This window comes from Malaclemys terrapin, chromosome 24 (genome assembly GCF_027887155.1).
Source record: "Malaclemys terrapin pileata isolate rMalTer1 chromosome 24, rMalTer1.hap1, whole genome shotgun sequence".
NCBI lineage: Eukaryota > Metazoa > Chordata > Testudines > Emydidae > Malaclemys > Malaclemys terrapin.
This window is the reverse complement of record NC_071528.1, coordinates 1,189,413-1,212,867: the sequence shown is the minus strand read 5'-3', so window position 1 is coordinate 1,212,867 and position 23,455 is coordinate 1,189,413. Positions and strand designations below refer to the sequence as shown.

The 23,455-nt window shown below is 46.1% G+C and overlaps 1 protein-coding gene across 1 annotated transcript in view; it reads right to left on the bottom strand.

Moving 5' to 3' along the window:
* The window catches only part of LMNB2 (lamin B2), an 83,754-nt gene extending 61,526 nt beyond the window's left edge, over positions 1-22,228 (bottom strand). Inside the window, exon 1 of the mRNA XM_054013958.1 lies at positions 21,949-22,228. Coding sequence (XP_053869933.1) covers positions 21,949-22,149 — 201 coding nt within the window. The 5' untranslated portion in view covers positions 22,150-22,228. The remainder of the gene's footprint in view (positions 1-21,948) is intronic.
* Positions 22,229-23,455: the final 1,227 nt, after the last annotated feature.

The following is a 23,455-nucleotide window of genomic DNA, read 5'->3' as shown; positions in this document are numbered from 1 at the left end:
TTAATCCCTAAATGCATGACCTTGTACTTTTCACTATTAAATTTCATCCTATTACTATTACTCCAGTTTACAAGGTCATCCAGATCTTCCTGTATGATATCCCGGTCCTTCTCTATATTGGCAATACCTCCCAGCTTTGTCTCATCTGCAAACTTTATTAGCACACTCCCACTTTTTGTGCCAAGGTCAGTAATACAAAGATTAAATAAGATTGGTCCCAAAACCGATCCCTGAGGAACTCCACTAGTAACCTCCCTCCAGCCTGACAGTTCACCTTTCAGTATGACCTGTTGTAGTCTCCCCTTTAAACCAGTTCCTTATCCACCTTTCAATTTTCATACTGATCCCCATCTTTTCCAATTTAACTAACAATTCCTCATGTGGAACCGTATCAAATGCCTTACTGAAATCAAGGTAAATTAGATCCACTGCGTTTAAAAAAATCTGTTACCCTCACAAAGGAGATCAGGTTGGTTTGGCATAATCTACCTTTTGTAAAACCATGTTGTATTTTGTCCCAATTACCACTGACCTCAATGTCCTTAACTACTTCCTCCAAAATTTTTTCCAAGACCGTGCATACTACAGATGTCAAACTAACAGGCCTGTAGTTACCCGGATCACCTTTTTTCCCCTTTCTTAAAAACAGGAACTATGTTAGCAATTCTCCAGTCGTACAGTACAACCCCTGAGTTTACAGATTCATTAAAAATTCTTGCTAATGGGCTTGCAATTTCATGTGCCAGTTCCTTTAATATTCTTGGATGAAGATTATCTGGGCCCCTGATTTAGTCCTATTAAACTGTTAGAGTTTGGCTTCTACTCAGATGTGGTAATATCTACCTCCATATTCTCATTCCTATTTGTCATCCTGCCATTATCCCTAAACTCCTCATTGCCCCAGTCTTTAATGAGGCCAAAGTATTTGTTTAGATATTGGGCCATGCCTAGATTATCCTTAACCTCCACTCCATCCCACTACTACTTTCTTTGTTTTCTTATTTATATGGCTATTGAACCTTTTACTATTGTTTTTAATTCCCTTCGCAAGGTCCAACTCTACATGGCTTTTGGCCTCTCTCACTTTATCCCTACAGGTTCTGACCTCAATAAGGTAGCTTTCCTTGCTGATCCGCCTTTAGATCCACAAGTTCTTCAGTCCAATCCATTTCCTTAACTAATTTCCTTAATTTTTTTTTTAAAGTTAGCCCTTTTGAAATCAAAAACCCTAGTCACAGATCTATTTTTGTTTATCCTTCCATTTAGTTTGAACTGAGTTAGCTCATGATCACTCGAACCAAGGTTGTCTCCTACAACCATTTCTTCTATGAGGTCCTCACTAAAATCAAATCTAAAATGGCATCCCCTCTTGTTGGTTCAGCAACTACTTGGTGAAGGAATCCATCAGCTATCGCATCCAGGAAAATCTGAACCCTATTATTACTACTAGCACTTGTCCTCCAGTCTATATCTGGGAAATTAAAGTCTCCCATAATCACGCAACTCCCATTACTATTTACTTCATTAAAAACATTAAAGAGATCTCTATCCTTTTCCAAATCAGATCCCAGTGGTCTATAGCACAGCCCAGCACTATCCCAGGGGAGGCTCTAGTAGCCTTCTTCCCCAATGTGATTTTTGCCCAGAAACCGTCTTATCCATTCCATCATTTATTTCTTTACAGTCTACCTCATCATTAATATACAATGCTACTCCACCACCTTTGCCTTTATTTCGGTCTTTCCTAAACAGCCATACCCTTCAATACCTGTACTCCAGTCATGGCTACTATTCCACCATGTTTCTGTTGTCCCTATAATATCTGGTTTCACCTCCTGAACCAGTAGCTCTAGTTCCTCCATTTTGTTACCTAGGCTCCTTGCATTGTTGTACAAACATCTTAATTTTTGCCGTTTGGCTTCGCTCACATTCTTTACCCGATTAGGCACAGACATTCTACCGCCAGTATCACCTATTAGACTGGTATCTACCGTACCCTTCCTCCTTATGTCCATTCGCCTACCCACAGCTTTATCCTTTCTTACTTCGTTTTCTTCACTCTCAATGTTAAAATCCGGCATGGAGATTATCTTGGACATCTCCCAACCATCTCCCCCAAATTCCTAGTTTAAAGCTCTCTTAATCAGTTGTGCCAGCCTCCATCCTAGAAGTCTATTTCCCTCCCTACTCAGGTGAAGTCCATCCCGAGAGAACAGTCCTCTGTCCATTAATGCCTCCCAGTGGCCATACATCCCAAAGCCCTCTTTACAGCACCACTGCCTGAGCCATCTGTTGATCATTATAATCATAGAATATCAGGGTTGGAAGGGACCTCAGGAGGTCATCTAGTCCAACCCCTGCTCAAAGCAGGACCAATCCCCAACTAAATCATCCCAGCCAGGGCTTTGTCTAGCCTGACCTTAAAATCCTCTAGGGAAGGAGATTCCACCACCTCCCTGGGTAACCCATTCCAGTGCTTAACCATCCTCCTAGTGAAAAAGTTTTTCCTAATATCCAACCTAAACCTCCCCCACTGCAACTTGAGACCATTACTCCTTGTTCTGTCATCAGGTACCACTGAGAACAGTCTAGATCCATCCTCTTTGGAACCCCCTTTCAGGTAGTTGAAAGCAGCTATCAAATCCCCCCTCATTCTTCTCTTCCGCAGACTAAACAATCCCAGTTCCCTCAGCCTCTCCTCATAAGTCATGTGCTCCAGACCCCTAATCATTTTTGTTGCCCTCTGCTGGGCTCTTTCCAATATTTCCACATCCTTCTTGTAGTGTGGGGCCCAAAACTGGACACAGTACTCCAGGTGAGGCCTCACCAATGTCAAATAAAGGGGAATGATCATGTCCCTTGATCTGCTGGCAATGCCCCTACTTATACAGGGCAAAATGCCATTAGCCTTCTTGCCATCAAGGGCACACTGCTGACTCTCATCCAGCTTCTCATCCACTGTAACCCCTCGGTCCTTTTTTGCAGAACTGCTGCTTACTCACTCTGTCCCTAGTCTGTAGTGGTGCATGGGATTCTTTTGTACTAAGTGCAGGACTCTGCACTTGCCCTTGTTGAACCTCATCAGATTTCTCTTGGCCCAATCCTCCAATTTGTCTAGGTCCCTCTGTATCCTATCCCTACCCTCCAGCGTATCTACCACTCCTCCCAGTTTTGTGTCATCTGCAAACTTGCTGAGGGTGCAGTACACGCTATCCTCCAGATCATTAATTATTTTGTCACACCTTTGTTGCCTTCTCTAGGAAGGGGCAGAATCCCACTGAAGATCACCTGAGCCTCCATTGCCTTAAGTGTCTTCCCCAGCCTGGTATAGTCTCCCTTGATACGTTCCAGCGAGAACCTAGCCGTATCATTTGTTCCCACATGAAGGACAATCAGTGGATTCTTTCCCGCTCCAGTTAGGATCCTCTTCAGCCTCAGGTCCGCATCCTGTATCTTAGCACCCAGCAGACAGTACACACTTCTGTTCTCTGGATCAGCTCTGGTTACAGGCCTGTCTATTCTTCTCAGTAAGGAGTCCCTAATCATGTAGACCTGCCTTTTCCTGGTGATGGTGCGATTCTCCAGTCTATCCCCGGTTCCCTCTGGCTGCAAGTCTTAATTACTCTTCTACCTTGTAATCCTCTGCAACCCATCCTGTATCCTCCTGGGGCTCATATTTGGTGTTATCTCCCTTGACTCTTCCCCTCTTCCTATAGGACTAGCTGCTCTTCTTTTCTTCCTTGCCTTCCCACCTTCGGTGATCACCTGCTGTGCCCCTTCTTCATTTTCAGACTCCACAAACCTGTTCCTGAGCTCTATTTCTCTCTCACTAGCCCGGCTTTTCCTGTGCCTGGTTCTCTTAGTCACATGCTTCCACTGTTCACTTTCCTCACCCAGCAGTCTCCCCTCAGAGTTTCTTGGTCCTGCTTTCATCTGCAAATCTGAGCTTGTCCCTTCAGCCTCCTCATGTCTTTGCACCATCATCTGCTCGAACCCCCTTCTAAACTCAGAGTTTCCACTTGCATCTCCAATCCTCGGATCTTTTCTTCCACCAGCTCCATCAGGCAGCACTTCATGCAGACGAAACTTTTCAGGTACCCCCTCCAGGATCATGTACATACTGCAGCTTCCACAGCCAGTCATCTTCAGTGTGTCTTCCACTGCATGGGTCACTACTACTGCTGCCTCTGTATCTGTCATAGCCTTCTCACCTAAATCCTGTTAGTCTGGGAAACACAAACCAAACCACCACCATCCACAGCAAAACAAACCCCCAACGAGCACCACAACGCTGCCAGAACAGCACACACTCCCTTCATGAGCCTGCCTGTTCCTCTGCCTGGGTCTCTTAGTCTTCCCCCAAACTCATGAGAGGGGGCAGGAGAGTCAAACCTGAGCTGCAACATCCAGAGTAGGAAGCCAGGCCCAACCCCATGGGACAGGAGCCACCATTGCGGGTGAGTCACAGATACAAGAGTGTCACAGACAAAACAGGAAAATTATGCTCAGTTTTTCCCCCCTGCCACGACAAACTTTTAGACATATAAATAATTAATTTTATTTCACATTCTCCTAGAGAGTCTTGTGCTTGGGGCTCATGGTAGCTACATTATTTTAGTTAAGACTTATTTTAACAAGAGCTGTAGGCAACATCAGCCTTAACAGTATGTCTCAAACAAATGCCTATTTAACCAGTTTCAAATGAGATTAATTACCCTGTCTTCATATTCATTGACAGTTGAGAGGCCACAGAAGAGCTAGAGAGATCCAGGCCAATGTCAAAGCATGCTTTAGGATCAAGTTGTCATAGAAGAGGATTAACAAGAGGGAGGGGACCAACTCAGGGACAAAGCAAGCAGAATACGGATATTAAGGTGTTCAAGTTCATTTTCCAGACACCGCACAAAGGAACAAAGTACAGACATACTCCAAAATTTGAGTAAGGTCTTTATATAGTCTGTGCACAACCATGTATTACACCAGGAAGTTTTCACCAGGCCTGTATACAGTGTAATTGTAGCTGTGTCAGTCCCAGGATATGAGAGAGACAGGGTGGGTGAGCATACATATATAATTGTTCCACCTTGAATGGTCAATTATAATGAGCGCTAACTACTTTGCTAAACAAAATGCAAGATGGGACAGATTACTGAGAGGCTGGGAGTACCTTTCTCAACCTGAAGATGAGCTCTGTGTGGCTTGAAAGCTTGTCTCATTCACCAGGATTGGTAATTTATAGCTTAAATGTGTTATCAGAAGTCAGTTTTTATTAACTTTGAAGATCAAGTGAGGAGGAACACACATTTTAGGTATAGGGAACAAGGATATTGTGCACTTCAAGGGACTGCACAGACATGTCTCACATATGGCATCTGCAGAGCAACATTCTATAGATGCAGTTGTAGGTCCATAAGCCATTCCAAGGCCTCCTCTATAACACAGTGGACATCATTCAGTTAATCTTTGAATCTGTATTATGATGTGTTCAATGGTTTTGATGTTCTCACCACAGTTCCATGAAGAGGAGTCTGATTTTTCACTTGTGCATCAAGTAGCTGCATCTTCCATGGTTTGTTTGGATGTGGATCAACGTGGTCCAAAGTCTGCATGGCAAGTTGAAACTGGAAGGGCAGCTTGTTGGATCAGTAAAAATGTGCTTGTTTGGGACATAACAGCAATACTGGATCAGATCAATGGATCATCTAGCTCAGGGGTGGGCAAACTTTTTGGCCCAAGGGCCACACTGGTGTTGCAAAACTGTATGGGGGCCTGGTAGGGAAGGCTGCGCCTCCCCAAACAGCCTGACCCCTTCCCCTTATCCCCTCCCCCTGCTCCCCTCAGAACCCCCAACCCATCCAACCGCCTCCCCCCCACTCCTTGTCCCCTGACCGCACCCTCCCATGACTCTCCCCCCCCCCCACTGCCCCTGGGACCCCATCCCCTATCCAAACGCCCTGCTCCCAGTCCCGACTGCTCTGACCCCTATCCACACACCCCGCCCCTTGACAGGCCCCCCGGGACCCCATGCCTATCCAACTCCCCATTCCCCATCCCCTGACCCCTATCTACACCCCTACCCCCTGACAGGCCCCCCTGGGACTCCCAAACTTATCCAATCTCCCCCCCTCGAATCTCCATCCCATCCAACCACTCTGACTGCCCCCTCGAACCCCCCAGCCCCTTATCCAACCCTCCGGCCCCCTTATCTTACAGAACAGCATGTCTGGCAGCTGCGTTGCCTGAAGCCAGACACGCTGCCGCTCTGCTCGACAAAAGCGTGCAACCCCACCGCCCAGAGCACTGCCCGCACAGCGGCGGCATGGCTGCAGGGGAGGGACGACAGCAGGGGAGGGACCAGGGGCTGGCCTCCCTGGCCAGGAGCTCAAGGACCAAGCAGGACGGTCCCGTGGGCCGCCGTAGTTTGCCCACCTCTGATCTAGCCCAATACCCTGTCTTCTGACAGTGGCCAATGCTAGGTGCTTCAGAGGGAATGAACAGAACAGGCAAATCATCAAGTAATCATCCCCTGTTGTCCACTCCCAACTTCTGGCAGTCACAGGCTAGGGACACTCAGAGTGTAGGGCCCTAACCATCTTGGCTAGTAGCCATTGATGGACCTATCCTCCACAAACTTACCTAATTCTTTTTGATTTAGGTGGTTGTGGACTTCAAAACATTCACTGACAAGTTCCACGGGTTGAATGTGTATTGTATGAAGTAGAACTTCCCTTTGTTTTAAACTTGCTCCCTATTAATTTCATTGGGTGATCCCTGGTTCTTGTTATGGGAAGGAGTAAATAACACTTCCCTATTCATTTTCTCCACAACATTCACAATTTAATAGATCTCGATCATATCCCCCATTAGTCATCTCTTTTCCAAGTTAACCAGTCCCAGTCTTTTTAATCTCTCCTCATATGGAAGCTGTTCTATACCCTTAGTCATCTTTGTTGCCCTTCTTTGTACCTTTTCCAATTCTAATAGAACCTCAAAGATACAAACACAAGAGTTACGGACTGATCGGTCAACTGGACGCCATGTGAAACCAGAAGTAACCAATCAGGCAGGAGCGGAGACCAAAAAAGGAAATACTGTACTGTGCCTGTATTGCATCTTAAAGATAGGCACATCTGGGCTGCCTGTCCCCACCCCTATCCCCATCTCCACACGGGGGGCACCCACTTACAGTTAGGAGGTTGCTGAGATTCACAGACAAAGCTGTGAGCCCCTACTACCAGCCCAAGGCAACCAGAGCAGGAGCAGTACTGGGGTATGCGCCGCTTTCCTGTAAGACATGGGTGCTGTTTTCACACACCCCCCACCGGGAGGGTGACGTGCTGTTTTCACAACCACCACCACTCCCAGCTGGGAGGGAAACAAGCTTGCCCAGGAAAGAAGCTGCCTAGCTGCCTCTGGAACCTGGCCGAGAGTGTGAACTGCTGGAGCCAGAGTTGTGTTTTGTTCAACGTTATGAACATTTCAGAGTTATGGACAACCTCCATTCCTGAGGTGTCCATAACTGAGGTTCTACTGTATATCTTTTTTTGAGATGGGGCAACGAGAATCGCATGCAGTATTCAAGGTGTGGGGATCCCATGGATTTATATAGCAGCATTATGATATTTTGTCATCTTATCTATTGCTTTCCTAATGGTTCCTAACGTTCTTTAGCTTTTTTGACTGCACACTGAGCAGATGTTTTCAGAGAATTATCCACAAGAACTTCAAGATCTCTTTCTTGAGTGGTAACAGCTAATTTAGACCCCATCGTTTTGTATGTATGCTTTTAAATGTGCATTTACTTTGCATTTATCAACATTGAATTTTATCTGCCATTTTCTTGCCCACTCATCCAGTTTTGAGAGATCCCTTTGTAACGCTTCGCAGTCTGATCTTCACTATCTTAAGTAGTTTTGTATCTGCAAATTTTGCCACTTCACTTCAAATTTTGCTTTCCCAGATTATGATTATATTAAACCTCTCTCCATTCTGAAAACTGACCATTTATTCCTAGCCTTTGTTTCCTGTCTTAACTAATTGCTGATCCATCAGAGAACCTTCCCTTTTTTACCATGACTGCTTGCTTTCCTTAAGAGCCTTTGGTGAGAGACCTTGTCAAAGGCTTTCTGGAAGTCCAAGTATACTTTATCCACTGGATCCCCTTATCAACATGCTTGTTGACCCCCCAAAGAATTATCATAGATTGGTGAGGTCTGATTTACCTTTACAAAAGCCATGTTGACATTTCTCCAATAAACTGTATTAAGCTACGTGTCTGTTCTTTACCATAGTTTCTACTAATCTGCCTGGTACTAAAGTTTGGCTTACCAGCCTGTAATTGCCAGGATCACCTCTGGAGCCTTTTTAAAAAACTGGTGTCGCATTAGCTATTCTCCAGTCTTCTGGTACAAAAGAAGACTGAAGTGATTGGATAACTATTAAGTGTGGTATGTAACCTATTTCATATTTCAGTTCCTTCAGAACTCTTGGGTGACTACCATCTAGTCCTGGTGACTTATTACTGTTTATTTTACCAATTTGTTCCGAAGTCTCCTGTATTGAAACCTCAGCCTGGTACAGTTCCTCAGATTTTACAACTAAAAAGAATGGCTCAGGTGTGAGAGACACTCTCACTTTCTCTGCAATGAAGACCAATGCAAATAATTCTTTTGAATTCTCCCCAACAGCCTTGTCTTCCTTCATTGCTCCTTTAGCACCTTGTCAAGTGGCCCCACTGATTATTTGGTAGGCTTCCTGCTTCAGATGTACTTAAAAAAATTTTGCTGTAGGTTTGAGTCTTTTGCAAGCTGCTCTTCAAATTCTCTTTTGGCCTACCCAATTATTCTTTTACACTTGACTTGCCAGAGTTTATACTCTTTTCTATTTCCCTCACATGCCAGATGGAGAGGCCTGGATGGTCTCCACCACGTTTAAGTTCTCATGCTATGGCTGTATCTCGGATAGCTGAAGGTTCAATGTTTGCTAATACAGAAAGTGATAACAGAAGTGTTGATTTTAAGAAGTTCCCATGATGATTCACATGTCTGATTCAGCTGCCTTTACACAAGTTGGATATGGCAGCTTCTTGTCCACACCAATGCACAGTACTCTGCAACTAAATACACCATGGCCAAGGCCAATGTTTGTAGTACTGGGCCTGTTGATTCCCAGCTGGTTCCAGTTAACTTTTGAAGCATGTTGATGCAAGTCTTCACTTTAGAGGCTTCTTTCTTGAGGTGGCTGTCATCCACAGTGGGCCCAATTCGGTTCAGAATCATACCACGCCACCACTTTGTGCTCAAGAGGGAGATTAGCCTACAACTAGAAAGGTGATCTGCAGGTTTTCCAGGCTTTAGAAGTGCAATGACTGTAGCTTCTCATCACACCAGGGATTTCACCAGTCTGCAGGATGTTGGTGAAAATCTGCTTCATACATTTCCATACCACCAGACCAAGATTATATAGGAACTCAGGACAGACATCTTTTCCTGCTGCTTTTCCCAATTTTGTGGCTACAATGGCTGCATCTATCTCCTCACCTGTGAATGGTCCTTTGGGACACTGGACTACATATGGACATCACCTGCCCAAGCTGATGCTGGACGTGTCTGTGATACTGTTTGTCCACTAGCTATTTTGACATCCACAAAAGTTTAGCAACGATGGCATTGATTTTCACCTGCAGTATGGTGGCATGTGTGGTATTTGCAGCCCCCAGCTGTCTCAGCAGGTTCCAAGCGTGTCTGCTCCAGTGTGAAGTTTAGACCTTCTACACATTCAAGACACCATTTCTGCCTTGCTACATGCAGTGACACCAAGAGGGCTTTTCCAATTTCTGAGTCTCTACACATCATATTTGTGGAGGAGCTCTTGGCTCTCTGCAGCCCAGCAAGGAACGTATGGTGACCTCTCCCCCCCTCCCGCCCCCCACCACTCCCCCAGGGGATGTTGTTCTTTGTGACAGAGGTTAGGAGTGCAGCAAAATGGTCAAAAGTCTTTGGCATTGTGTATGGGGGGGGGGCTGAGAGAGAGAGAGATTGTATTGTCCACAGTTATTGTGAATGTGGTCCAGTCTGATTTTTTGAAGTTCCAGAACAATGCTGGTTTTGAGTAGAGAACTGGGATTAGGATGCCAATATGGGTCAGTACTGGTCTGTATTGGCTGTTCGGAAAGTCATTAAGGACAATCCACAATGCAGGCATCTGTGTCAGTACCCAGCCCGGGAAGGTAATGATCCAACCAGTGGTCCAAATTCCTGGTCATGCACCACCTGAGGCACGTTGTGCATACGCTAAGAATATGTAGTTCAGTGTTCTGCTCATAACATCAGTGAATACCTGAAGAGCGATGTAAGGTGGAGAGGAGAGGTAGCTAGAGACATTTCCCCCTCCTCCTCCTTATACTCCAAACCTTGTGTACTGGAAAAATCCTTCCTGGGTCATGTGGGCAGGCAGTTTCATGGCATATGCGAGCTCCAAACTGTCCTCCAGATGAATTGTAAATTTCCTGTTTACAACTCCCCTGCTGGTGAATCTCTGATTAAGCAGGTAATGGCATTTAGCACTTCACTGGCGTGCTAGTGCGTCTATGTCTCTGAGGAAATGGCTCATGTGTATTACCCAGAACTACAATATATTTCAGTAACAATCATACAGCAAAATCTCATAATTACATATGCAGTGTTGTTACACTCATTTCAACAGGATAATATTCAGCAGATTGAGTTTCCTAATGATATCTCACAAGGCATACTTTCTACAAAATATAACAACTATTAAAAGCGGTGAACATGGGGTACACGGTGTCACACCTGCTTTATGACTGCTTGTATTTCGAGTGGTAATTGCTGGCAATTAGGATTTCGTAGCAACAGGCTTTTTGTTCATTTGTGACATGGGTTTCCTGGAGGGTGAGGCCATCAATGTTGGTCATCTTCAGCATTTTCTTCAGGGAGTCACACTTGGACCATGAGAGGCCTTCAACATTCAATTGGCAGATCTTTACCTCAGATCTGATCTGCTTAGAACGTTAGTCCTGGGAAAGTACTTATTTTGTTGCTCTTTTGACCAGGTCAACAATCAACATTCGGTCACAAGTTTGATGATGTTAGTTGTGGTTTCCCATTTAACAGGATGAAACATATAAAGGTTATCATCTTCCATTCTGGACCCTGAATACATGGGTTCATATGTGGAAGTGTTTGCAAACCTGGGCTATCCATCCCAAGCAAAGTACTCAACTGACATTCTAGGGGTTTGCCTACACTTGAAGTTCTACAGCAGCACAAGTATCAGGGGGTAGCCGTGTTAGTCTTCTTGCATCTGAAGAAGTGAGGTTTTCACCCACGAAAGCTTATGCCCCAATAAATCTGTTAGTCTTTAAGGTGCCACCAGACTCCTTGTTGTTTTTACAGCAGCACAGCTGCACCCCTGCAGCTGGGCTGCTACAGCACTTCAGCGTGGACACTACCGGTGCCAACAGGGTTCCCCCATTGGCATACACAACCCACTTCCTTAAGAGGCAGTAAGTAGGTTAATGAAAGAATTATTACGTCAACCTACCGGTCTCTACACTCAGGGTTATGTCGGCTTAACTACACTGCTCAAAGGTGCGGATTTTTTCACACCCTGAGCAATGCAGTTAAGCAAACTTAATTTTCTAAGAAGACCAGGCCTAAGTGGGGAGCAGAAGAGAAACCAGCATGACATCTTGGTCTATGTGATTTAAAGACACCAAATCAGACAAAACAAGAGTAGAAAACTAATCTGTGAATACTGGCCATGGTCTCTAGTTGCAGCAGCAGAAAAGTTATTAATACAGCCCTGCAAATATGTGATTATCAGCGGACCATGTTTGCGGATGGACGTGGATTCAAACGTTATGTCTAGAGCCCTGCAAATCTGCAGATATCCATTTTATATCTGCAGACCATGTTTGTGGATCGGATGCAGATACAAATTTTGTTTCCATGCAGAGCTCTAATTATAAAGCAGAGCAGAGCATTCTCAGAACACTGAAGACACCAAAGAGTCCCACCATTTTTGCCTCCCAGAAAGGTAATATTCCAGACACCTTATCACTTCCCACTCGAAGATGGAAACTAAAATGAGCACAAGAAAGAAGAGATTGACGTTCTGAGTCCTTTCCTCCCACTCAACTATCATTTAAGAACCATACTGTCCAACATATGGAATTAGTTAAGACATGCAATGAAGTACAGCTCCAAGACAAACAATGCAAAGTAATCCCTTATTCTTTGAACTGTGGCTTGGGGCAAATTGTGAACAAATTTCAACCTAGATAAAACTAATTTTCAATTTAAGGCTTTTGGCTTTTTGAATATCTACCACTACTCACATCTTGAAGAATGGCTGATACATGCTCTGTTCTCATGTCAGCTCTTCTAGGAAATCACCTTGCCACAGAGGAAGTATTTTTCCATGAAAAACTATACAATATTTAAATTGTAAGCTCTTTGGGGGCAGGGACCATCTTTTTTGTTATTTGTACAGCACGCAGCACAGTGGAGTCCAGTCCAAAAATCTAGCGTTTGCGGGAGCTATGGTAATATAAATAAATATACAACTGGCCAGGTGACAATGGAATGCAGCATTTTTCCTCAGTTCTTTCCACAATCAAGGCAGGAATATGAATAACGTTTCGATCCTTGATATGCCTGTGGAAAATCCTCATTTGCCATGGCTTTATGAATGGTCATGCCTGAGCAGATCACTGTTGTCCATCCATTTGGCTGCCTATTTAATCACTGAGCCTTCATTAAAATTCTGAAGCTAAAAAACAATAACCACCTGCAATATTCTAAGACGATAAGAGAACTTAGGAGGTGCAGCCTCAAAGATTTAGCGTAGTTTCAGTGAAATAGAGATTTACCTAATGTCTGTATCGTGAAGTTATTGTAAGGTCTGAAAAACTCCATAACTGAGACCTTTCAGGAAGAGTGAGTTTCCAGCAAACCGATCCTGCTTAGCTACATGAACATACTATTAATTTTCAGAAAAAAATGCTCAATATCAGTCATAAGAAACAACATGTTCATTTTATAAAGTTTAGAAAAAGGTTGACTGATCTAATATTATCTACAATAGAGCCTTGGAACCCAACAAGAGCAGACAACACATGTCGAATCTGGGTCGCCTCTGATGACCTTCTCTGGCTTGTAGAGTCAGCACTGTGCGTGCTGCAGAGCATGTGCACCAATGGGTCACAGCACCTCTCACTCTACAGCAGGGATTCTCAAACTGGGGGTCAGGATATAGTGCCCCTCTATAAAAAGGGAAATAACCCAGGAAACTACAGACCAGTCAGTTTAACTTCTGTGCCAGGGAAGATAATGGAGCAAGAAATTAAGGAAATCATCTGCAAACACTTGGAAGGTGGTAAGGTGATAGGGAATAGCCAGTATGGATTTGTAAAGAACGGATCGTGTCAAACCAATCTGATAGCTTTCTTTGGTAGGATAACGAGTCTTGTGGATAAGGGAGAAGCTCTGGATGTGGTATACCTAGACTTTAGTAAGGCATTTGATACAGTCTTAAATGATATTCTTATCGATAAACTAGGCAAATACAATTTAGATGAAGCTACTCTAAGGTGGGTGCATAACTGGCTGGATAACCGTACTCAGTTGTTATTAATGCTTCCCAATTCTGCTGGAAAGGCATAACAAGTGGGGTTCCGCAGGGATCTGTTTTGGGACCGGCTCTGTTCAATATCTTCATTAACGACTTAGATAATGGCATAGAAAGTACACTTATTAAGTTTGCAGATGATACCAAACTAGGAGGGATTGCAACTGCTTTGGAGGACAGGGTCATAATTCAGAATGATCTGGACAAATTGGAGAAATGGTCTGAGGTAAACAGGATGAAGTTTAATAAAGACAAATGCAAAGTGCTCCACTTAGGAAGGAAAAATCAGTTTCACACATACAGAATGGGAAGAGACTGTCTAGGAAGGAGTACGACAGAAAGGGATCTAGGGGTTATAGTGGACCACAAGCTAAATACGAGTCAACAGTGTGATGCTGTTGCAAAAAAAGCAAACATGATTCTGGGATGTATTAACAGGTGTGTTGTGAACAAGACACGAGAAGTCATTCTTCCGCTCTACTCTGTGCTGGTTAGGCCTCAGCTGGAGTATTGTGTCCAGTTCTGGGCACCGCATTTCAAGAAAGATGTGGAGAAATTGGAGAGGGTCCAGAGAAGAGCAACAAGAATGATTAAAGGTCTTGAGAACATGACCTATGAAGGAAGGCTGAAAGAATGGGTTTGTTTAGCTCGAAAAAGAGAAGACAGAGGGGACATGATAGTTTTCAGGTATCTAAAAAGGGGTCATAAGGAGGAGGGAGAAAACTTGTTCACCTTAGCCTCTAAGGATAGAACAAGCAGCAATGGGCTTAAACTGCAGCAAGGGAGGTTTAGGTTGGATATTAGGGGAAAGTTCCTAACTATCAGGGTGGTTAAACACTGGAATAAATTGCCTAGGGAGGTTGTGGAATCTCCATCTCTGGAGATATTTAAGAGTAGGTTAGATAAATGTCTATCAAGGATGGGTCTAAACAGTATTTGGTCCCGCCATGAGGGTAGGGGACTGGACTCCATGCCCTCTCGAGGTCGCTTCCAGTCCTAGAATCTATGAATCTATTGGGGGGGGGGGGTGAGTCGAGAACTGTCAGCCTGCACCCCAAACCCAGCTTTGCCTCAAGCATTTATAATGGTGTTAAATATATCAAAAAGTGTATGTATAAATATATCTATAACTGGTTCAAAATATACAGGTTACACCAAGGGTCTCAATCACGCGGCCCGCGGGGTTATTTTCTGCAGCCCACGAGATCCTCGCGGCCCCCCTACCCTCCCCCAATGTTTACCTAGAGCGGCTCCGGCCCAACGCGCACTGGGAGCAGGGCATGCTCCCTGCCTGCCCTGCCCCCACGCCGCTTCCTGGAGCAGCGTGGGGGAAGGGAGCCTACCCTGCCCCTGGTGTGTGTCCGGCCGAAGCCCACCCCCCAAACCCCTCCTGCAGCCAAACCCCCTGCCCTGAGCCCCCTGCTGCACCTCAATCCCCTGCCTAAACCCCCTCCTGCACCCCAACCCCCTGTCCTGAGTCCCCCGCCACACCCTGCACCCCAACCCCCTGCCCTGAGCCTCCTGCCACACCCCACCCCTCCTGCACCCCAACCCCCTGCCGCACCCTGCACCCCAACCCCCTGCCGCACCCCGCACCCCTCCTGCACCTCCTGGGGGCAGGGAGGGGGCAGAGTTGGGGGAGATTTCAGGGAAGGGGTAGGAAGAGACAAGGCCGGGGCGGGATCTCATGGAAGGGGTGGAGTGGGGGCAGGGCCGAGGGGGAGGTGTCAGTAAATGCAGCCCTCGGGCCAATGTACGAGTCCTCATGTGGCCCTCGTGGTCATTTGAGTTTGAGACCCCTGGGTTACACTATCACCAATACTGTGAAACTAACCTTTAAACACAACAGAATAGAGTACTTGAACTCAGTTTAGTTCCCAGGTAAACTTGCTATTCTCAAAACAAAAAACTCTCCTCATATACAATCTACAGGAACTCACTACATTAATCCAAAAACAATAATCTGACTTTTCAACAAGTCAATACCAAACATTAAAATAAAGAAAAAACAAGAGTTCTGTCACCATTCTTGGCATCAACACCTATTGTAACAGGCAGTTACAGTCAACATCCTTTTCACAGAAGTTTAGTTTCAACAATTTGCTCTCATTACTGTTACAAAATGTGGGTTCTATGCATGCACAGTAGCAAGTGAAATAACTATCTTTGTCTAAGCGTTGTTTAATCTGTATGCCACCCAAAGCTACCAAAATCCATCCTTCCAATTACACATCCAAACTATATTATACTAACAAGCTAAACTTGTGACTATTGCAACTATAAAAACCGATACTCAACTCCTTTAAACAGTAATTTATCTATTACTCCTGGGGAAATTCTGTGCTGTATGTGTGCATAATTAATGAGCCACAAATTTTTAAATTTTTAGAAAGAAAAAACTTCTGCTGAAATGTTGCTGCAGTTCTGCTTTTTGCCCACCAGAGGGCGCTGTGGTGAAAGACCATAGCAACAGTTCCCAGCCAGCTAAGGAAAAGAAAGAGCCTGCCTTCTTCGTAACACCTGACAGGCAAGGTCAGGAGACGGGGTTATGGGGAGACAGGGGCTTATAAGGGCTAGTGGGGGAGGACAGACTGGGGCAGGGGGCTAAATGGAAGTGGAGCATAGGGCCACAGAGGAGAGGGAGGTGCAAGGCCACATGGTGATGGTGGGCAGTGGATAGAAAGCTGGCTAGATTGTTGGGCTCAACGGGTAGTGATCAATGGCTTGATGTCTAATTGGCAGCTGGTATCAAGCAGAGTGCCCCAGGGGTCGCTCCTGGGGCCGATTTTGTTCAACATCTTCATTACTGATCTGGATGATGGGTCAGATTGCACCCTTAGCAAGCTCGCAGATGACACTAAGCTGGGGGGAGAGGTACATAGGGTCCAGAGTGACCTAGACAAATTGGAGGATTGGGCCAAAACAAATCTGATAAGGTTCAACAAGGACAAGTGCAGAGTCCTGCACTTAGGAAGGAAGAATCCCATACACTCCTACAGGCTGGGGATCAACTGGCTAAGTGGCAGTTCTGCAGAAAAGGACCTGGGGATTACAATGGATGAGAAGCTGGATAGGAGTCAACAGTGTGCCCTTGTTGCCAAGAAGGCTAACAGCATATTGGGCTGCACTAGTAGGAGCACTGCCAGCAGATCGAGGGAAGTGATTATTCCCCTCTATTCGGCACTGGTGAGGCCACATCTGGAGTACTGCGTCCAGTTTTGGGGCCCCCACTCCAGAAAGGATGTGGACAAATTGGAGAGAATCCAGGGGAGGGCAATGAAAATGATTATGGTGCTGGGGCACATGACTTATGAGGAGAGGCTGAGGGAACTGGGCTTCTATAATCTGCAGAAGAGAAGAGTGAGGGAGGATTTGATAGCAGCCTTCAACTACCGGGAAGGGGGGGGGGGGGGATTCCCAACGATGATGGAGCTCGGCGGTTCTCAGTGGTGGCAGATGACAGAACAAAGAGCAATGGTCTCAAGTTGCAGTGGGGGAGGTCGAGGTTCGATATCACTGGTCTACAATTTGAGAAGTCGTCTGCTTCAGAGATAAAATGTGCTATTATGTATTTTGATGCGCTGAATTCAAATATGACAATTAAAACAACTGATTGGCTACTGTTTAAGATATTTAAGTTTTTACATTTTATGTCTATGTATATTGTGTAGATAGTAGAGTTTTAATCATAAATTGTAAACCTAGGTCTTTTCATGGGTTTATGGTTGCTTTACATAATATTTCACCTGTCCTGTTTATGTAACACTTCAAAAATCAGCAAAAGGGTTATATAAATAAAATTTATTATGAAACAAAAGGCAAAAATCTATTATGTACATAGTTTAGTCCTATTCAGTGTCTACTCGGCGCTTCTTGGCTTGTCTCTTGTATTCATTAAATGGAGCATCTCTTGTCACTGTCCAGCAATAGTCTGCAAGCATTGATGGGCTCCATTTGCCCTGATAGCGTTTCTCCATTGTTGCAATGTCCTGGTGAAATCGCTCGCCGTGCTCGTGGCTCGCTGCTCCGCAGTTCGGTGGAAAAAAATCTAGATGAGAGTGCAAAAAACTGTATCTTTAGTGACATGTTGCAATCAAGGCTTGAGGAGGTTTTCCACCAACAACCTGTAGTTGTCTGCCTTGTTGTTTCCGAGAAAATTTATTGCCACTAACTGGAAGGCTTTCCATGCAGTCTTTTCCTTGCCACGCAGTGCATGGTCAAATGCATCATCTCGAAGAAGTTCACGAATCTGAGGACCAACAAAGACACCTTCCTTTATCTTAGCTTCACTTAAATTTTTGAAATTTTCCACGGAGGTACTTGAAAGCTGCTTGTATTTTGTCAATGGCCTTGACAAAGTTCTTCATCAGACCCAGCTTGATGTGTAAGGGTGATAACAAAATCTTCCTTGATTCAACAAGTGGTGGATGCTGAACACTTTTCCTCCCAGGCTCCAATGACTGTCGGAGTGGCCAATCTTTCTTGATGTAGTGGGAATCTCTTGCACGACTATCCCATTCGCAGAGAAAACAGCAGTACTTTGTGAATCCAGTCTGCAGAGCAAGCAAGAGAGCAACAACCTTCAAATCGCCACAAAGCTGCCACTGATGTTGGTCATAGTTTATGCATCTCAAAAGTTGTTTCATGTTGGTCATGCAGTCCATATGAAGGAAACCTATGACAACTGGAATTGATGGCAAAACATTGCCATTATGCAGTAAAACAGCTTTAAGACTCATCTTCCATGAATCAATGAACAGTCTCCACTCATCTGGATCATGAACGATGTTGAGGGTGCCATCACACCATTGATGTTGTTGCAGGCTACAAGATCACTTTCCATGAAGAAGAAAGTGACAAGATCCTTTTGATGGTCCCGGAACATGGAAACCTTAACATTACCTGCCAGGAGATTCCACTGCTGTAGTCTGGAGCCCAACAGCTCTGCCTTACTCTTGGGTAGTTCCAAACCCTGACAAGGTCATTCAGTTCACCTTGTGTTATGAGGTGTGATTCAGAGGAGGAGGATGGGAGAAAATGTGGGTCCTGTGACATTGATGGTTCAGGACCAGAAGTTTCATCCTCTTCCTCGTCTGACTCAAGTGAGAATGATTCTGGTGCGTCAGGAACCGGCAGCCCTTCTCTGTGGGGTACTGGGCATATAGCTGATGGAATGTTTGGATAATGCACAGTACACTTTTTCTTCTTTGACACACCTTTCCCCACTGGAGGCACCATGCAGAAGTAACAATTGCTGGTATGATCTGTTGGCGCTCTCCAAATTATTGGCACTGCAAAAGGCATAGATTTCCTTTTCCTGTTCAACCACTGGCGAAGATTTGTTGCACAAGTGTTGCAGCATATGTGTGGGGCCCACCTCTTGTCCTGATCTCCAATTTTGCAGCCAAAATAAAGGTGATAGGCTTTCTTAACCATAGTGGTTATACTGCGCTTTTGTGATGCAAAAGTCACTTCACCACAAACATAGCAGAAGTTATCTGCACTGTTCACACAAGTACAAGGCATCTCTGCTCACTTTGTCTAAACAGAAATGTGTCCCTTTGCAAAATCAAACAGACAAATAAGAGCACAACACTGTATGATTTCTAGAGCTGATATAGGGCAATTTGTTCAGCGGAGTGATGTAAGCTTCGTTATGACTGCATCATCCATGACTTCTAGGAATAACATGATGCAATTCGTATCATGTATGACGCAATATCAGCTACAGATTGCATCATTCATTGTTTTGCCTAAAAAGCAAGTACTGTCCAAACCCAGTCATAGATTTATTCATAGATCCAGTCAAAGATGTATTTTAGTCATTTCTGGTTTAAATTGAGATCCTTTCCCTTTATAACTCACTTATCCTCAGCCATTCCCAAGTCAAGGGTAGTATATACTGACCCAATAGCATATTTTGAAAACTAGAGCCAATCAACAATTTTAAGCATCATTTTCGTTCTCAGTGATCCAGAATTAGTAAAGTTTGACTACATTTATTTCAGAAGTATTTTGGCTGTAGAGCAGTGTATTAGGAAACACTTTTACTACAAGGGTGGTGAAGCACTGGAATGGGTTACCTAGGGAGGTGGTGGAATTTCCATCCTTAAAGGTTTATAAGGCCTGGCTTGACAAAGCTCTGCCTGGGATGATTTAGTCGGTGTTAGTCCTGCTTTGAGCAGGGGGTTGGACTAGATGATCTCCTGAGGTCTCTTCCAATCCTAATCTTTTATGACATGGTGTAGAGCTACATAGCGCCAAAGGGTGGCTGAGTGGGGGCACAGAGACAGATGGGGGTATAGGGACAAGGGAGGGGCTGAGTGTTGGCACAGAGACACATGGGGACAGGGGAGCAGGGCCATCTGGGGATGGGAAGAAGGGGTGTTATGAGTGGGGGTGGAGGGGCACGTTGACAAGGAGTGCAAGGACACATGAGGTGCAGGAACACACAGGAGCAGGGACAGATGTTCCTGACTGAATGGGAGAGAATAGGGGTGAGCCAGGGTCTACATGGGGGAAGCTCCCTAACAATCCCTCCCCACACCCCAAAAAATACCTGTTGCATACTTTTCCCACCCATACCCAACAACCCTCCAAGTTTACACCCAGGCGCCTTCCCAGCAATTTACTTCCCTCTCCCTCAGCTCCATCATTACTCCTAACTCCCCCAAGCCTTTGCACTGCTTCTGAGGGATGCAGGAAATACGGTTCTGTATTGTAGTTTAAATAAATTATTACTCAGAGTTCTGTAGTAATATGCCTAGTAAGGAATCTATTTGTCAAAAAACATTTCCTGAATCTTTTTTGTTGTCTGTATTGTTACCCACATACTTGCTGACAGGTTTTTTGAAATAAATCATCAAAACTAATTGAAAGTGGTGAGATTATATTGTGTTATTTTGACAAAATATGCAGAATTTTTAATTTTTTTTTTTTTGCAGATTCTTAATTTTTTGGTGCATAATTCCCCCAGGCTTAATTAAGATCAAGAATTTTGTTTACCCTAAATACAGTTTCTAACTCTAAACTGTTAAGTACTACCTGCCAGGCAAACAATATTTTCCTGTAGTTCCAAATACCACATGAAGACACACTGATGTGAAATGAAGCACACTGAAGGCCACCTTGGAAGTTAATTACAGCAAAATAGCATATCTATATCTATAGGACAGATTTCTTAGTGGGATGAGGTAAACACACAAAAACAGGAGTAACTGACTTTATTAGCAAGCCTGGCAGCATTCGTTGACATGTATCAGAGGGGTAGCACCTGGTAGTCTGCATCCAGAAAAACAATGAGGAGTTCGGTGGCATCTTAAAGACTAACAGATTTCTCTGTTAGTCTTTAAGGTGCCACCAGACTCCCTGTTATTAGTTGACAAGATCACCTTATATAAGAACAAGTGACACAGAACTGAGAGGAGACTATGATAAAGATGAACAAAGCCAGCCATTTCAAGTATACATCTAACATACATCACTGGGTATTAAAAATATAAACATGTCTTTCTTTAAAAAGAAGTGTTAATGCTACAACACTGTAATAGCTAGTTACACACTACAGAGTACTTTGCAATTATTCACCGATCTAGCTAGGTTCTTATAGTCACAACCATTACCGTTGTATCTGAGACCTCCCGTAAGTAGTTTTAGAGACACTTGTGTTTCCAAAAATCTTCTCTATTGAGATCACAAATACGACCATCGCATAACTAGAGCACAAATCTCTATTACTACAATTTAGATTCAGATATTTTAAAGACCTCAGAGAGTTCATTCCTGCTCGCTGGTTAATCAACTCCACCAAACAAATACAACATGTAACGCTAGGGTAACAGCCACCACACCGACCTGCCCTAGCCTCCCCGCCACAGCCCCTCCACCTCCGCCCACGCCTCGCTAGGCGTGACCCCCACAGCCTCCCCCCACACCTCGCTAGGCGTGACCCCCACAGGCAGCCCCGCCACAGCCCCACCCCCATACCTCGCTAGGCGTGACCCCCCCACAGCCCCACCCCCACCCCTCGCTAGGCGTGACCCCCACAGCCTCGCCAGGCGTGACCCCCCCAGGCGGGACGGAGTGTACCCCCAACACACACTGTGCAAGCGGCGCCCAGAACGGGCGCAGCCTCTCTCTCGGAGCAGTCTTTCGAGACCGGGGACCAACCAGAGACCCCCGCCGCCCCGGCACCGCAAGGCTCAGGCAGGGCAGCCGGTCGCGACCCCCGCCCCTCACTCAGGTAAGCCCCCACCAGCCGGGCTCCAAGGCGGCCCCGCGCCCCGCTCCCCACGCTACCTCGCGGGTGGTGACCTCCTCCTTCTCGGAAATCTTCAGCAGTAACCGGTCGTTCTCCAGCTCCAGCGCTCGCACCCGGTCGATGTAGACGGCCAGGCGGTCATTGAGCTGCCGCAGCTCCTCCTTCTCTTGCAGCCGGGAGATGCGGGCGGGGGAGAGCGGGGTCCCGCCGGGGGCGGCGCGGCTCGGGGTGCCCGACATGGCGCTCGTTTCGCGGGACGAGCAAGCGGCGCGCTCATTCAATCCGGCCACACTGAGGGAGGGAGGGAACGGCAAGATGGCGGAGGAAACCGCCTCCCAGCTGCGCGGCGCCACCTGGGAAATGAAGTCTCCGAGCCAAGATGGCCGCCGGCGGCTGTGCTCTGGGAGTGGCCGAGGGGGGCGAGGAAAAAAAGATGGCGGGAACTCCTACCGCAGGGCATGCTGGGGATTGTAGTCACAACCTGGCCTCCATTTTGTGGCCCGATGCCAACAACCCTGCATCCGACTCCGCGCAGTCTCTGTCAGCCCTTATTTCCCGCGTGTAAGGCTGAGCTTGGAGGTGCCCTGGCTGGGCCTATGCAAGGGGGGGGGCCTCCCCTCCCCACCCCTACCCCCCCTCAGGCCCTGGCCTGGCAGGAACCGGCTGAGGTGCACTTTGGAGTGTCCTTTTAATTGACTAGCAGTGAAAAGCTCCTTCATGAGGCAGGCTGACCCCTTTGAGGCCATTTTAGCAACCTAGGCTCCCCCAGGAGTCTCCCTTAGGCTACAACAAGGCCACTAGCTGGCTTCAAGCATGACAGCTGGCTTTTCAACTGTAGCTGCCACAACTGAAAACCAGGGCCGCCGAAATTGCTTTGCCCCAGGCCCCCTGAATCTCCTGCTGAAAACCACTCTCCTTGTGCTGCTCACCGCTTTGTCTAGGCTAACCTCAGAGAACAGGTGGTGTTGGACAGAGTTAACGAACTCTAACAAGCTGGAAACGTCTGTGCTGTAATGCGACCAGTTTGGCATGTGTTAAATTACACACACTTTCAAGCACCTTAGTTAACACCTGACATCACACCATCAAATCCCAAACTAGACAAGGCCTATAACAGGATTAGGGGATCCCTTGATCCGTAGGAGAAGGGGGAACTCTTCCCGACAGAGTCTTGTAGCTAGAGAGTAGGGTTGCCAGGTGTCTGGTTTTCGACCAGAACACCCAGTTGACAAGGGACCCCAGCGGCTCCGGTCAGCACAGCTGACTGGGCTGCTAAAAGTCCGATTGGCCGCAGAGTCAGCGGGGCAGTCAGGCTCTGTTCCCAGCTCCGCGCAGCTTCTGCGAAGCAGCTGGCGTGGCCCTCTGACTCCTAAGCGGAGGGGCAGCCACAGGGGTTCTGCACAGTGCCCCTGCCCCAAGCGCCGGCTCCGCAGCTCCCATTGGCCGGGAGCCAGGGGCAGCACTTGTGGGCAGGAGCAGCATGCGGAGCTTCCTGGCCGCCCCTCCGCCTAGGAGCCAATGGGACATGCCATCCGCTTCCCGGGA